Source organism: Tupaia chinensis, unplaced genomic scaffold (assembly GCF_000334495.1).
Source record: "Tupaia chinensis unplaced genomic scaffold, TupChi_1.0 Scaffold000067_1, whole genome shotgun sequence".
NCBI lineage: Eukaryota > Metazoa > Chordata > Mammalia > Scandentia > Tupaiidae > Tupaia > Tupaia belangeri.
Genome location: NW_006159526.1, coordinates 4,867,094 through 4,880,831, shown reverse-complemented (window position 1 = coordinate 4,880,831; position 13,738 = coordinate 4,867,094). Strand labels below are relative to the sequence as shown.

Here is a 13,738-nt window from a genome sequence, read left to right as displayed (position 1 = left end):
AGGGCGGGCTCACTTGGCCAGCAGGCTCACGCCAGGGCGCAGGTGCTACCGGAACCCACCTTCTACTCCGTACTCTGCAGACTTGTAGGTAGGAAGCCATCTGCAGGTTTAATGATTTTTAATCCCTATACATTTACGGTCACTCAAGTTCAGTTTTAGGCTCTCTTTCTTGGTAGCACTCGCTGTATTTCAGAAGCTCGGCAGCCCCAGGAGGATGGTAGTGGCTGACCACACAGCAGGGACCCAGAACTTGGCACCCTGCTCTGGGGCAGCACGCACTCTAGACACTGCCTCGGCAACTCGCACTCCTCACCTGCACGCACGCATATGCACACGCACATACCCTCCAGGGGTGGTACCTGGCCTTCTCTGCAGCACTCGGGTGGGGTCTCCGTAGCCTGTGCTGCTGCGTATGCTCGTCTCCCTTTCTGCAGGGGGTGCCAGTGCCAGGGGCCTGCCATTCAGGTGAAAGCAGAGCCTGGGACCAATAGTTAGCGTAATGGCTATGTTGCTGGGCTCCCATGTAGTCGACTGTGGTTCGAGCCCCAGAGCCGGTGGCTTAAACCCAGGCCAGGCGTGTGTGCATGCGTGCCCAAGATTCTGAGAGGAGAATGAAGGAGAAGGGATGGCGTGGCCCTACCCCCTGGGGGGATGATTTCTCGCTTTCTGTCTTTCTGGCGAGTGCACGCGCCCTATAGCAAAAGGAAAAAAAAAAAAAAAACTCTCAAAAGAAAGCAGAGAGCCTCTGCTCAAGTGTCCTTGGGTGCCATGGCCCTGCCCCCTCGTGCAGCATACTTGCCAGCTGTTGTGCCCAGGAACCTGGGAATGAGGAGGAGACTCACCCATAGGCCCATGGGTTGTGGCCAGAGCCACCTTTTGGTGTATGGTATTCTCTTTTCCTTGTTTGGTGGTTTATTGATTATTACAAGGAAACCATGAAACTAATATTTATGGCAAATACGTCAGAAACATGTGGAATAAGAAGAGAAGGATTCGTTGGGACCAGCAGTTAGCATAATGGCTATGTCGCTGGACTCCCATGTAGTCGACCGCGGTTCGCGTCCCAGACCCGGTGGCTTAAAACTCACGCCAGGCGCGTGTGTGTGCATGCCCAAGATCCCGAGAGGAGAATGAAGGAGAAGGGATTGCGGCGTGACCATCCCCCCGGGGGGGTGATTTCTCACTTTCTGTCTTTCTGTCTCTCTGTCTCTCTCTGTCTGTCTGGCGAGTGTACGCACCCTATAAAGAAAAACCTCTCCCCCCCCAAAAAAAAAAAAAAAAAAGAAGAGAAGGATTCGTTGGCCTGTCTCTCCAGAATCTCATTTCCGGAGGGAGTGTTTGCTGTCTGTCTTTCAAAGCCTTTCCGTTGTACATTTCGCGAACATACATGTGACGTGCTGTGATGTTTTCACCTCATGAGCATTTGCCCACTAAAACTTCTCTGTGAACCTCATACTTCATGACTGCGTTGTGGGTGGGACCGTGTCAGGGGCTGCTCCGTTCCCCACTGGTGGGCTGTCCGTGGGTACCCAGTCTGGGGAGGGCAGGACAGGAGGGCAGCCACGTGTCCTCACCATTGCCATCCGGGGGTGGGTGTCCCAGTAAAGGGCAGAGGGGTTGGAGTTGATGCCTCGAGGCCCTTCCCGACATGAACGCTCGGTTCTTCCCTGCCGCAGAGGACTACGGGCACTACGAAGAGCTGCCGGGGGAGCCTGGGGAGCACCTCTTCCCCGAGCACCCTCTGGAGCCTGACAGCTTCTCTGAGGGAGGGCCCCCAGGCCGGCCGAAGCCAGGCGCCAGTGTCCCTGACTTCCTGCCCTCGGCTCAGAGGGCCCTGTACCTGAGGATCCAGCAGAAGCAGCAGGAGGAGGAGGAGAGAGCGAGGAGGCTGGCTGAGAGCAGCAAGCAGGACCGGGAAAATGAGGAAGGCACGTGTCCTCCCCAGGGGCAGGGGCTCGGCCGCAGGCCACTGTGCAGTGGAGAGGTGGGAGTGCCTAGGTCGGGTTTCCTGTCGGGAAGGAGCCTGTGGCCAGAGAGAACCCTGTCCAGGCCGTGAAGCCAAGCTGGGGCTGTGTGCATCCCTGAGCAAACTGGACATCAGATCCGCCTGCTGTCTTGGGGTCCGGGGTCCTAACCCATCAGAGAGGGCGGGGGGCTGGTCCCGGCAGGAGACAGCGGCCAACAGGATCGACTTCCTGCGGCCTTCCAGAGGAGGTTCAGGAGACCTTCAAGCCTCTCCCTGGACCACACTCTGAGGGAGCCAACAGACAGACTAGCTATTAAAATACGAAGGGACTTTACAAAGTTTGTGGAAAAACAGAATTTATTTTAGGGCAAAACGATTTGAAATCCATGCAGTATTTTGTAATACACATTTTCCATGAACTTTCTGAAGACTCTTTCATAAACCAGTGACAATCATGGTCAAAGCGTGGCTAGAACCTGAAGCCAGAGGCCATGGGTGCCCCTGACAAGGACCTGAGAGCCCATGGGGACAGAAGGAGGAAGGGCAGGGTAGCAGCCCCTCTGCTGGGGCTCGCCTGCCCAGAGGACTTTGCTTAGGCAGGGTCAGAACTGCCAGCCCAGCCCCACCTCTTAACAGCCGGCAGCGCTGGGCGGTCAGCATCTGCCTTGTCCTGGGACGTGGTGATCTATGGGGCCTGGGGAAAGGGTCTGTGAGTCGGTGGTGGCTGGTGCCGAGACCAGAAGGGCGCTGGGAACTAGCTGTGCCACATCGGCCCAAGCCAGCTGGAAGCCGAGGGAGATGGCAGAGCCTTGAGCTAGGAGTCCAAGCATGGTCCTGGCCCTACCCCGATTGAGCAGCACCGTGCTTTTCGTTTTTCTCATCTGCCAAATGGCATGGTGCTGGCGCAGCCCTCCGGTGCGGCTTGAGTTAGTGAGACAGAGCACTCAGACGGTGCCGCACAGGAGGGCTCTATAGACATTAGCCTCCACCGCTAGGCTCTGAGCTCGCCCGCCCGCCTGAGCCTCTGGGCCTCCTTGGCTTAGAGAGAAGGCGGAGCTGAGGTAAGAGCAGAGCTGTTCATCCCGTGGGCGGCCGTGGGTCTGCGAGGGCTGGCGGTGAGCATGGTAGCTGCTCACCCTCGCGCCTCTGCTCTTTCTCAGGTGACACTGGAAACTGGTACTCGAGTGACGAGGACGAGGGCGGGAGCAGCGTCACCTCTATCCTTAAGACCCTGAGGCAGCAGACGTCTAGCCGACCCCAGGCTTCAGTCGGGGAGCTGAGCAGCAGTGGACTGGGGGACCCCCGCCTCCAGAAGGGACACTCCACAGGAGGCCGACTGGCTGACCCTCGCCTCAGCCGGGACCCCAGACTCACTCGCCACGCCGAGGCTTCCAGCGGGTCAGGCTCAGGGGACTCTGGGCCCTCTGACCCCCGACTGGCTCGCTCTCTGCCCACCTCCAAGCCCGAAGGCAGCCTTCATTCCAGCCCCGCAGGCCCCAGCAGCTCCAAGGGATCTGGGCCATCCGCTGCAGAAGAGGAGGAAGGGGAGCGGGCCCTACGGGAGAAGGCTGTGAGCATTCCCCTGGACCCCCTCCCTGGGCACCCCCTGCGGGACCCGCGGTCACAGCTGCAGCAGTTCAGCCACATCAAGAAGGATGTGACCCTGAGCAAGCCGAGCTTCGCCCGCACTGTGCTCTGGAACCCTGAGGACCTGATCCCCCTGCCCATACCCAAGCAGGACACGGTGCCGCCCGTGCCTGCTGCTCTGCAGTCCATGCCTGCCCTGGATCCCAGGCTGCACCGTGCTACCACTGCAGGGGCCCCCAACGCCCGGCAGCGCCCAGGCCCATCCACGGACCCCAGTGCATCTGGCTCCAACCTGCCTGATTTTGAACTCCTCTCTCGCATCCTCAAGACTGTCAACGCTACAGGCTCCCCAGCGGGCCCTGGCCCAACTGACAAGCCCAGTGACCCCCGGGTGCGGAAGGCCCCCACTGACCCTCGGCTGCAGAAACCAGCAGACTCCACGGCCTCCTCCCGGGCAGCCAAATCCGGCCCCTCTGAAGCATCCTCTCCTGCCTCCAGCCCTAGTGGGGATTCCTCCCCTCCAGCCACAGCTCCCTACGACCCGCGCTTGCTGGCTGCTGGCGGGCTGGGCCAGGGCGGCGGGGGTGGCCAGAGCAGCGTGCTGAGTGGCATCAGCCTGTACGACCCAAGGACTCCCAACGCAGGTGGCAAAGCTGCAGAGCCGGCTGCAGACGCCAGCGCCCAGCCCAAGGGCCCCGAGGGCAACGGCAAGAGTTCGGTCCCCAAGGCCAAGGAGCCCCCCTTTGTCCGCAAGTCTGCCTTGGAGCAGCCGGAAGCGGGCAAGGCCAGTGCAGACAGCACAGCCACGGCCACGGACAGGTACAACAGTTACAACCGACCCCGGCCCAAGTCCTCTGCGGCCCCTGCCGCCACTTCGGCCACCCCACCACCAGAGGGCACCGCGCCCCAGCCAGGGGTCCACAACCTGCCCGTGCCCACCCTCTTTGGGACTGTGAAGCAGGCGCCCAAGACGGGCTCAGGAAGCCCGTTTGCTGGCAACAGCCCAGCCCGCGAGGGTGAGCAGGACGCAGGGTCTCTGAAAGATGTTTTTAAAGGCTTTGACCCCACCGCCTCCCCCTTTTGCCAGTAGTGTTAAGCCAGCCTGAGCCAGCGCTCCCTGCACCCCACCCTTCCCAGGGTGCTATTTAAGGGCAGCAGCCAGAGTCGGGAACTTGGTGGGCGGGGGAGGGTCCTGGGTGTTCTTTCTTTTTTCCTTTTCTCTTTCTTTTTCCTTTTCTCCTTAAAGTAGTACTTTCTTTGAGACTTACACATTGTATATAACTGTCTTCAGTTCTGGTCAGTGCTGTGGGCTCCTGCGCCAGCGCAGTCCCCAGTCCCCTGGAACTCAGTCCCCATTGGCATTAGGCCTGGCCAGGCCTCCAAGGCAGGGCGCTGCCTGGGCAGAGCTCGGCCCCCTCGCACCCTACCCCAGGACAAAGGGAGCGGTGTGTGGCGTCGGCGGAGGTGCTGAACATGGCTCACCGTGGCGTTGGGAGGGCAGAGACATAGCCGAGGCCAAGGTGGACTCGCAGAAGCAGGTACAGCATTGCCAGGACCCCAGGATACCCCGCGCCAACTCTAGTCCACAGGCCGTGACAACCTACTCAGGAGAAAGTGAGAAGTATTGAAGAAGGAAAGGAAAGAGCTGTTGGCAGACCCTGGGGACCTCGAGCTTGTGCACTCTCCCGTCTGAATTCACACACGGGGCCCTTCCTGCTACCCTCCGTCCAGAGTTCCTGAAAGCCGACACCTCCAGGCTGCAGCAGAAGACTCCGGCCAGGGAGATGGACCTGGAGTCACAGGGCTGGTGGGGCCAGAGCCCCCGAAGAGCCGCCTCCAGGAGGCCTCCCCTTAGAGCGCCGTTTCTGTCAGTATTACCCGTCCTGTCCTGTTAAACCCCCGCCCTCCTCCCACGCCAGGGGTCTGGGGTCTGGGGTCTGCCCCGTCCTCGGAAGCTACAGCGCCCAGTGCGCCTGCACTGCTGGCCTAGCCCTGGAAACAGCTCAAGGATCCGTGGTGTGGCCGCTTCAACAGACTCCCATCTGGGAGCCCTGGGGTGGCCCTTTGGCAAAGTGTTTCTGCTTCTCTGCTTTCTTCGCACTTAAGCTGGGTTAGCTTAGGGCACAAGGTATTGGGGTGTTTGGTTTTTTTTCTCCCAAACCGACGGCTGCATGGGTTCAGAGATGCATCGTGGTGTTGGGTTTGTGGACACCTCCAGGAAGGGGCGGGCAGCTGCAGCCCAGGCAGGGGCGTTGCTGGGCCCTTTGTAGGAGAGGGGCCCGGACCTCACTGGCAAGTGGGCAGAGGCTGCATCCTGCTTCCCTTGAGGGAGCAGAAAGGTCTGCACTGGCTGCCTCCCTGCCCCCCAAACCTAGCTGAGGTCCAGCTTCATCCGCAGAGCCCCTGAGGAGTCTCGCCCTGCAGACATGGTCTGTGGAGACTGGCCCAAGGGAACAGGTCTTCTCCCTCTGGGTCATCTCCGGGCCCCAGGAAACCTGTTAACTGTGGGCCATCTCCTGCCCTTTCTCCCAGTCCCAGCACCTCAGCTGCCTCACCAAAGGCCCCTGTCTTGTCACTGCTAATATATGAGGGAACCTGGTCACCCAGCCAAAGCCTTCCTCTCCCGCCTTCCGAGGGAGGGAGGGAGGGGAACAGGCTCCTGCAGCACCTCAAAAGGAGAAGGTTGGAAACAGTGCGGGCGTGAGACGTTGGCAGGGCATCCCATAGGGCCGGCAGCCCCAGCCAGGCAGCGCCACAGTGGGGTCGGTTTGGTTTGTCTTTTTTGGGGTTTGTGTTTTGTTTCATTTTTTAAAGCAATCATTAGTGAGATTTGTCTTCAGCCACCAGTGTTGGCCTTGAAGCAGAGGGCCACAGCTCTTGATGGTGTTTGTAAAGTAAGAATACACAGTGTGGCAGTGTTTGGGGTATTTTTTTTTTTCCTACTTTGAACATTTTCTTTTATAAAAGAAAAATTAAATACTTTTAAAAAACCGAAATCTGTGGATGAAATAGAAGCTGGACCCCCTCCTCTTGGAATATTTAGCCTAAGAGCCTCATGGGACTATGAATTCACCCAAAATTTCGTTTGCCATCAGGCCAAGCTTTTAAAGAAAAATTGTTCTCTAACCAGGATTGTAACAAAAGTGTAAATACTATTTCAGAGTTGAAAGTTGATGGTGCAAATATGTATATAACGTACTGTATTTTTACAATGATCGCATGACTATTCCACCCCCCTTTTTGTACTCCATATCTGTCTTCCAGAATCGTCACCTGCCTTTTCTCCTGTGGTCTCTTAATCCAATAATTGTATTACTGCCATTAAAGGATGCAGTTATTTTAAAAAGCCTGCAGGTCTGGTCTTTCTGTGCTGTCCTGGACGGTCCCTTGCTCTCAGAATTAAAGGGGGGAGCAGCAGGTGAAGCGTGGAACTGTTCTGTGGTCGACCCCAAGTGACCTTGTGGCAATTTGCGTCCAAAAGCCTCAGCCTTCCTCAGCGATTGGCTGCAGGTCATCTGCTGGCAGTGGCATCCCCAGGTTCCTGAGCTGCGGGGCCTGCCTGACCTTCAGGACTCCCGGCCTTCGGCCTCTGCAGCTGTGCCCACCTCCTGCACCTTTTTATGAGCAAGGGAACACTTCACAGCCACCCTTTGGCAGTCCCTTCTGTTCCCATTGTCCAGGACTAGGTTGTGTACCCTTCACTACCTCATTCCTGGCAAGAGGGGAGGAGAATCCCCATGACCTGGAGCCAAGCTCAGCCAGTGCACATCCTGGCATGTGGGACTCAGCGAGGGAAGGAGGCGGCAGGGTTGGCAGCGATGGTACCGCCATCTGCTCAAGGGTCTGAGGCACGTGTACCAGCTGCACCCAGGTTAGGATGACCAGCTGGCGGGGAGGGTGTGAGGAAGAGGAAGGCAGCACCTATGGGTGGGTACGTCCCGAGGGCCTTGACTGCTGTAGAGATCTCAGGAGAAAGCTTGGAGATGGAGGTCCAGCCAGGAGGTGTGGTGGTCAAGGCGCTGGATCCTTCGTGGCTCGCTGCGCAGTTCCAGTACTAGACCTGGTGGCCTGGAAACATGCAGGGTGCAGGTATATGCATCCCCAAAATTCCGAGAGAAGAATGGAGTAGAAGGGATTGCAGTGTGGCCATAACCCCCCAGGTGCGGAGGTGCTTTCTCACTTTTTTTCCTCTCTGTCTCTCTCAGTTAAATGCACCTGCTCTGTAGCAAATTAAAAAAAAAAAAAAACATGGAAAATTGGAAGTCAAATTATGAGTTTATTTTGGTGCATAAGAATGTTGAAATCCATGCATGGTTTTTTCATACTACACATTTTCTGTGAGCTTTTTGAAGACCCCTTATACGGTAATGACAAGGTCACTAAGGCTGGAGAAGGAACCTTCCTTCTGACCGGGATAGAGGAGAGAATTAGCCAGGAGGCTGGTGGTGTGACGCAGGGGCAGTGGCCCTGGGGCGCTAGTGACTTGATTCAGGGCTTAGAGGAGATGGACACTGGTGACTGGGTGAGGTGTGGTGTGTGTGTGACAGGCAGCCTGCTGGAGCGCATGTGGGAAGAGGAGTGATTTGGCAAGGCCCGTCCTCAGAATAGGTCATTTACGCCATTGGAGCACATGAGGTCACTCGGGAAGTACCAAGAGCCCTAAGGAGCACCATAGTCGCAAGAAGATAGAGATGGAACAGACGAAGCCACTGGGCGTTGGTTGGTGAGTGAGGCCTGGAGCCATGTTGAGAGCCTGCCCCTCTGAGACACAGTTGGCAGCATGGAGAAGCGGCAGAACTGGAAGCCACATGCTGACCGCGGTTCGAGTCTCCAGTCTGGTCGGCCTTCAAACACACTAGGTATGTCCACTTTCGTCCAGGAGGAAGAGGACCAAGGGATGACCCTGTGGAGGGTGTGTCTCTCCCTCTTGCATGTGTGCGTGCTCGCTCTACCACGGATGGATAGTCTTCCCTGTCTAAGATCACCTGGACGCTGACCGACTAGATGTTCTGCGTACCTGCCCCGATTCTACAGGGTCTAAGCCCTCCGCCCATCCCTCTAGCCACCCATCCGCTTTACAATCCTTGGCACTTTCAAGATAAGACATCTGAAGACACACCCCTCTCCTAAAGCCTAGGCGTCATTACCACAGTCCAATGCTGATTCACAGTTGCTTTCTTCTTTCTCTTTAGGAGACATTGCTGCAACAAATCTTAAGTGTGCACTGGTTGAATGTTGGGACTTGCATGTGTCTGTGAAACCCAGACCTTATTCATAGAGGATGGAAGTTCCCTCATGCAGCTTCTGGTCAGACCTGCCTTCATCCTCCAGGTGAGGACTTTGCGCTTCCGACTGTGCCTTCGCATCCGGGCTGGTGCAGGTGTCAGTAGCTTCTGCCTTTTGTTGCTGGGTAGTACCCCATCGGGGGTGCACCTGCTTGCCTGCTGATGGATATTCAGGCCACTTCCAGTCCGCTTATCAGGCTGCTGTAAGCATTTGTATGTAGGTATCTGTTTGAACACAGTTTTTTTTTAAAAAACTTCATTTATTTATTTTAATTTGACCAGAGAAGGATGGGGGAGGGGGGCGCGGAGGTGAAAGGGAGGGAAAGTGAGAAAGCAAGACTCCAGGTCTGGGACTTGAACCATGGTCAGCCATGTCCAGCCCCCAGATTTTTTTTTTTTAAGCTTTTGCCATTAGGCACATCCTCTCCCTGCAGAAAGACAGAAGAAAAGTGAGAAATCATCCCCCAGGAGAGAGAGCCACACCACAATTCCTTCTCCTCTATTGGGATTTTTGGCACGCATGCGCACGTACCCAGTGTGATTTTCAAGCCATGCCCCCTGCTGGCTCCTCTGCCTCCATCTTCTCAGCCTTCTCCCCTGGGTCTGTGTTGTCACCTGCCTCTTACAGATACAGTTGCCATTTGGATTTAGGGCCCTCTCAGGTAACCCAGGATAGTTTCATCGACACCCTTAATTAACCTACAAAGAGCCCTTTCCCTTTCCAAATACAATCTAGTCACAGGTTCCAGGGCTTAGGCCATGGACATATGTTTGGGGGGACCATCACTCAAGCCACTACCCTAGTCTTTCCGCTGATTCAGGGGGTGCTGGCGTGAAGGCCCTGAGGAATTCTGCAGCACACGTGATCATCCCACAACATGTGTGCAGCACATGTGATCGTCCCACAACACGTGTGCAGTACACATGATCGTCCCCCCACAACCCGTGTGCAACACGAGTGATCATCCTCAACACGTGTACAGCACATGTGATTGTCACACAACATGTGTGCCGCTGTTGTTCCTCATAGAGCATTTTCACACCCAGCCAGAGTATCTCTGGATGTCTGTTAGACACAGTTTCCTGGCTGTCATTGGGTCACCCTTACCCGTAAATGAGCATCTTGCCAAGATGAGGCACTGCCGCTGACATTCAGATGAGCACTCCAGGGGTGAGTCAGCCTGGCTATTACTGAAGACGCAGGGGATGAGCTGCTTTGAATCTCAACAGTATGTCCTGTTGTTAGCCTGACTAGGAGCTCTTTTCTTTTTAAGTTGTTTATTTAATTTTTTTTATAATTATTTTATTTTATTCATTCATTCATTCATGCATTCATTCATTTTTTAGTTTGACCAGAGAGAGACAGAGGGTGAGAGTGAGAGAGAGAGGAAGTGAGAAAGCAAGCCACCAGATTCAGGACTTGAACCCTGGTCAGCCATGTGGGAGTGTCCAGCGCCTTAACCACCACACTACCTGCTGGTCCCTAAATTTTTTATTATCATTATGTTTTTAAAATTTGCTACAGGGCACATGCACTCAGCAGAGAGAGAGAGGGAAAGTGAGAAAGCAACCCGCTGGGTTCAGGACTCGAACTGCATTCAGCCATGTGGAAGTCCAGCACCTTAACAGTCATACCATCCACTGGCCTCCAGCTAGGAGCTCTTAATAATCCCATAGGACCACGCCAGCTGGTGGTGGGGTGATTAAGTGGCCAGATCCCACACGGTCAGCTCTGCAGTTTGAGTCCTGTTTTGGTGGCACGAGTGTCCAAATTCTGAGAGAATGGAGGACTACGGCATGGCCCTCAGAGGGTGCTTTCTCACTTTCTCTCTCTCTTTCTCTCTCCAGCAAGTATACACAAAAACTATAGCAAAAACTGAAAATAATAATGATTCTACAGGACACTATTGAAGAATTTGGAGCCTATCGAATGTATTAGGAAGGATTGGCTAGGTTATGTTGTAGAAACTGCCCCCGGTAGGTGGTGTGGTGGTTAAGGGCATTGGACTCCCACATGGCTGACCACAGTTCGAATCCCGGACCTGGCAGCTTGCTTTCTCACTTTCCTTCTCTCTCTCCCTCTCTTTCTCTCTCTTTCACTCAGTCGCTCTCTGGTCAAATTAAATAAATAGGGGACCAGCAGGTGGCGTGGTGGCTAAGGCGCTGGACATGGCCCACATGGTCAACCATGGTTCAAATCCAGGACCTGGTAGCTTGCTTTCTCACTTTCTCTCTCTCTCTGTGTGTGTGTGTGTGTGTCTCTCTGGTCAAAATAAAATAAGTAAATGAAATCATTTTAAATAAATAAATAAATAAAGTTAAATTCTTTTTTAAAAAATTAATAGTCAAAGTTTATTTCTCATTCACAGATCATCAAAGGATTCTACTCAGTGTAGCCACCGAGGACCTGACTGAGATTCCACTCCTAGAACACTTTGATCTGAGAAAACGATGATGAATAGTTCACCTGCTATTAAGTCCTCGAAGAAGGGGGGGGAAACGGACTTCACTTCTGCTGAATTTTATTGGCTAGCATGAGTCACATGATCTTAATTGCAGAGGGTGGACATGTGCAGTTCTACCACGTGGCCAGAAGATGGCGACCTGAAACTCTTTGGAGAAGGGCACTAATGTCTTTCCAGCAGGATAGCCATCCCCACTGTGAGCAGTTAGCAGGGTGGACAGCAGAAGCAAGCCCAGGAGCCTGGACGCCCTAGAAGCTGCCTCTCTGGGCCAAGACCTCTCCTACCTTACCCCCTCTGCTTCCAGAGAAGGCCTGGGAATCTCCCTGCCTCCTCCAGCCCCTTAGCCTCCCACTTCCCTTCATGGCGTTTTCTCCCATAAAGCCCTGGAACATCTACTTCTCAGAGGACTGGGCTAACACAGGAAGCACAGGGTTGGTGTTCACAGGTGGATGGTTTGGCTGCAAAGTCCCGTGGACATTTGATCCAAATGGCAGCAAAGGTGACTGAGGTCAAAAGATGGCTGCAGTAATGGCTGTGTTAGTACCTGAAGAAACACGCCTACAACTTGTGTTGGTCAGGGTTCTCCAGAGAGCCGGAACTAATAGGGCATGCGTGTATTTTAGACACGGGTATGTGCGTAAGTGTATAGAGGCCCACTGCAGTTCCCCCCTCACCCAGTTTTGCTTTCGAGGTGAGTACAGTACAGTAAGCTATTTTGAGAAACAGACTATATTTATATAAACCTTACTACAGTATTTTTTTTTAGATCATAGATTAGTTTATAGCAAAAACTGAAAATAATAATGATTCTACAGGACAATATTGAAGAATTTGGAGCCTATCGAATGTCATGAATTCATAGGGAATAGGTTCCAGTAGCTCAGGCTCCTTTCCATTGGTTCTCACACAGCGGCTTCTCTGGGTGGAGCAGGCTGGCACGTCAGTTGAACCCAGGTCCCTCTCTCTTTGGCTTCCTTCTTTTCCTGGTTATTTTCCTTCACACGTTTTAGGAAGCTATCTCTGCTCTTAGAATGCTTACTATGCTCAATACGCACATTCATTCTCTTGGCAAGAATCTTGCCCTTAACTTGTTCACAACAATGCCAAGAGCATGCAGGGTAACGTGGTAGACCCTTCCAGTTTTGCCATGGTAACACTTGTGGGGCATTCCTTTTTGAGCAGTACCCATCCCCTTGACATCTACAGTATCACCTTTCTTGTAGATTCCCATATGTGTTGCCAGAGGAACCACTCCATGTTTTCTAAAAGGCCTAGAGAACATATATCAGGTGCCTCTCTTGCTTTCCCTCTGTGTTCATCGTTTTGGTGAGTTACTGGAAGATGGCGGTTCTGGCCAAAAGGCTTTTGCTATCTATCTATCTATCTATCTATCTATCTATCTATCTATCTATCTATCTATCTATCTATTTTTTCAGGTTTAATTCACTTTATTTTCACTGTATGAAAACCTCATGTTGTGGCCACAGCTGGAGCCTGGATTCTCTGCACAGAGACTCTGGCGTGGGTCTTGACGAGACGGCCAGTGAATTCCTGATAGGAAGACTTGGTGAACACGGTCTCTTCCCAGACATCAGGGGTCAGGTAGCTGTAGGTCTTGGAGATGGCATCAAAGTGGCCTTGGCGAAGGTGCCCAGGATGGCAGTGCAGTCCAGGCTGAGGTGTAGCGGTCATCGATGCCAGCCGTCAGCAGCAGCTTCTTGGGCACAGGGGCGGAGACAATGCCAGTGCCTCTGGGGGCAGGAATGAGGCGCACCAGCACAGAGCCACAGCGGCCGGTCACCTGGCAAGGGACAGGGTGGGGCTTGCCGATCTTGTTCCCCCAGTAGCCTCTCCACACGGGGACAGTGGAGAGTTTGGACAGGATGATGGCCCCTCGGATGGTGGTGGCTGCCTCCTTGGAGCACTTCACACCCCACCAATGTGGCCATTGAGTCCCCAGTGGTGACGAATGCCTACATAGGCCTGATCTTCAGAAGCTCATCCTTGAGAGGGGCTCCCAGGAAACAGCCGGTCACCTCCTACTCCTCGATGCAGGGAGAAGAGAGAGATCTCCTCCAGGGATTTGATCTTCATGTCTCTGACCAGGCGGCCTAGCGTGGTGACCGGGGTCCACTCTTTGTCCTCGGCCTTGCCTCCACGGCCCCAGCTCCGACCACAGAGGCTGCTGCCAAACCCTCCATGGAAGCTGCGTGCGGCCTCTTATCCCAGAGCCCCTGGGGCCTCCAGGCCCTGCCGCTGTACCAGCATCCTCCCCCACTTGGCGTTTTCTCGGAGAAGAAGCTATTGTTTGGGGATTTTTCTAGAATTATTTTATTTAACTTTATTGATTTTATTTTAATTTGGCCAGAGAGGGACAGAGTGAGAGAGAGAGGGAGGGAAAGTGAGAAAGCAAGCGGCCAGGTTCAGCACTCAGA

At 54.2% G+C, this 13,738-nt stretch overlaps 1 protein-coding gene and 1 pseudogene across 1 annotated transcript in view; one reads left to right on the top strand and one right to left on the bottom strand.

Moving 5' to 3' along the window:
* Positions 1 to 6,902, top strand: part of ZC3H4 (zinc finger CCCH-type containing 4) — a 52,087-nt gene extending 45,185 nt beyond the window's left edge. The window contains 2 exon segments of the mRNA XM_006142117.3: positions 1,677 to 1,928; positions 3,127 to 6,902. Coding sequence (XP_006142179.2) covers positions 1,677 to 1,928; positions 3,127 to 4,643 — 1,769 coding nt within the window. The 3' untranslated portion in view covers positions 4,644 to 6,902.
* Positions 6,903 to 12,773: 5,871 nt separating this feature from the next.
* LOC102499099 (40S ribosomal protein S2 pseudogene) lies at positions 12,774 to 13,412 on the bottom strand (annotated as a pseudogene).
* Between the last annotated feature and the right edge of the window lie 326 nt (positions 13,413 to 13,738).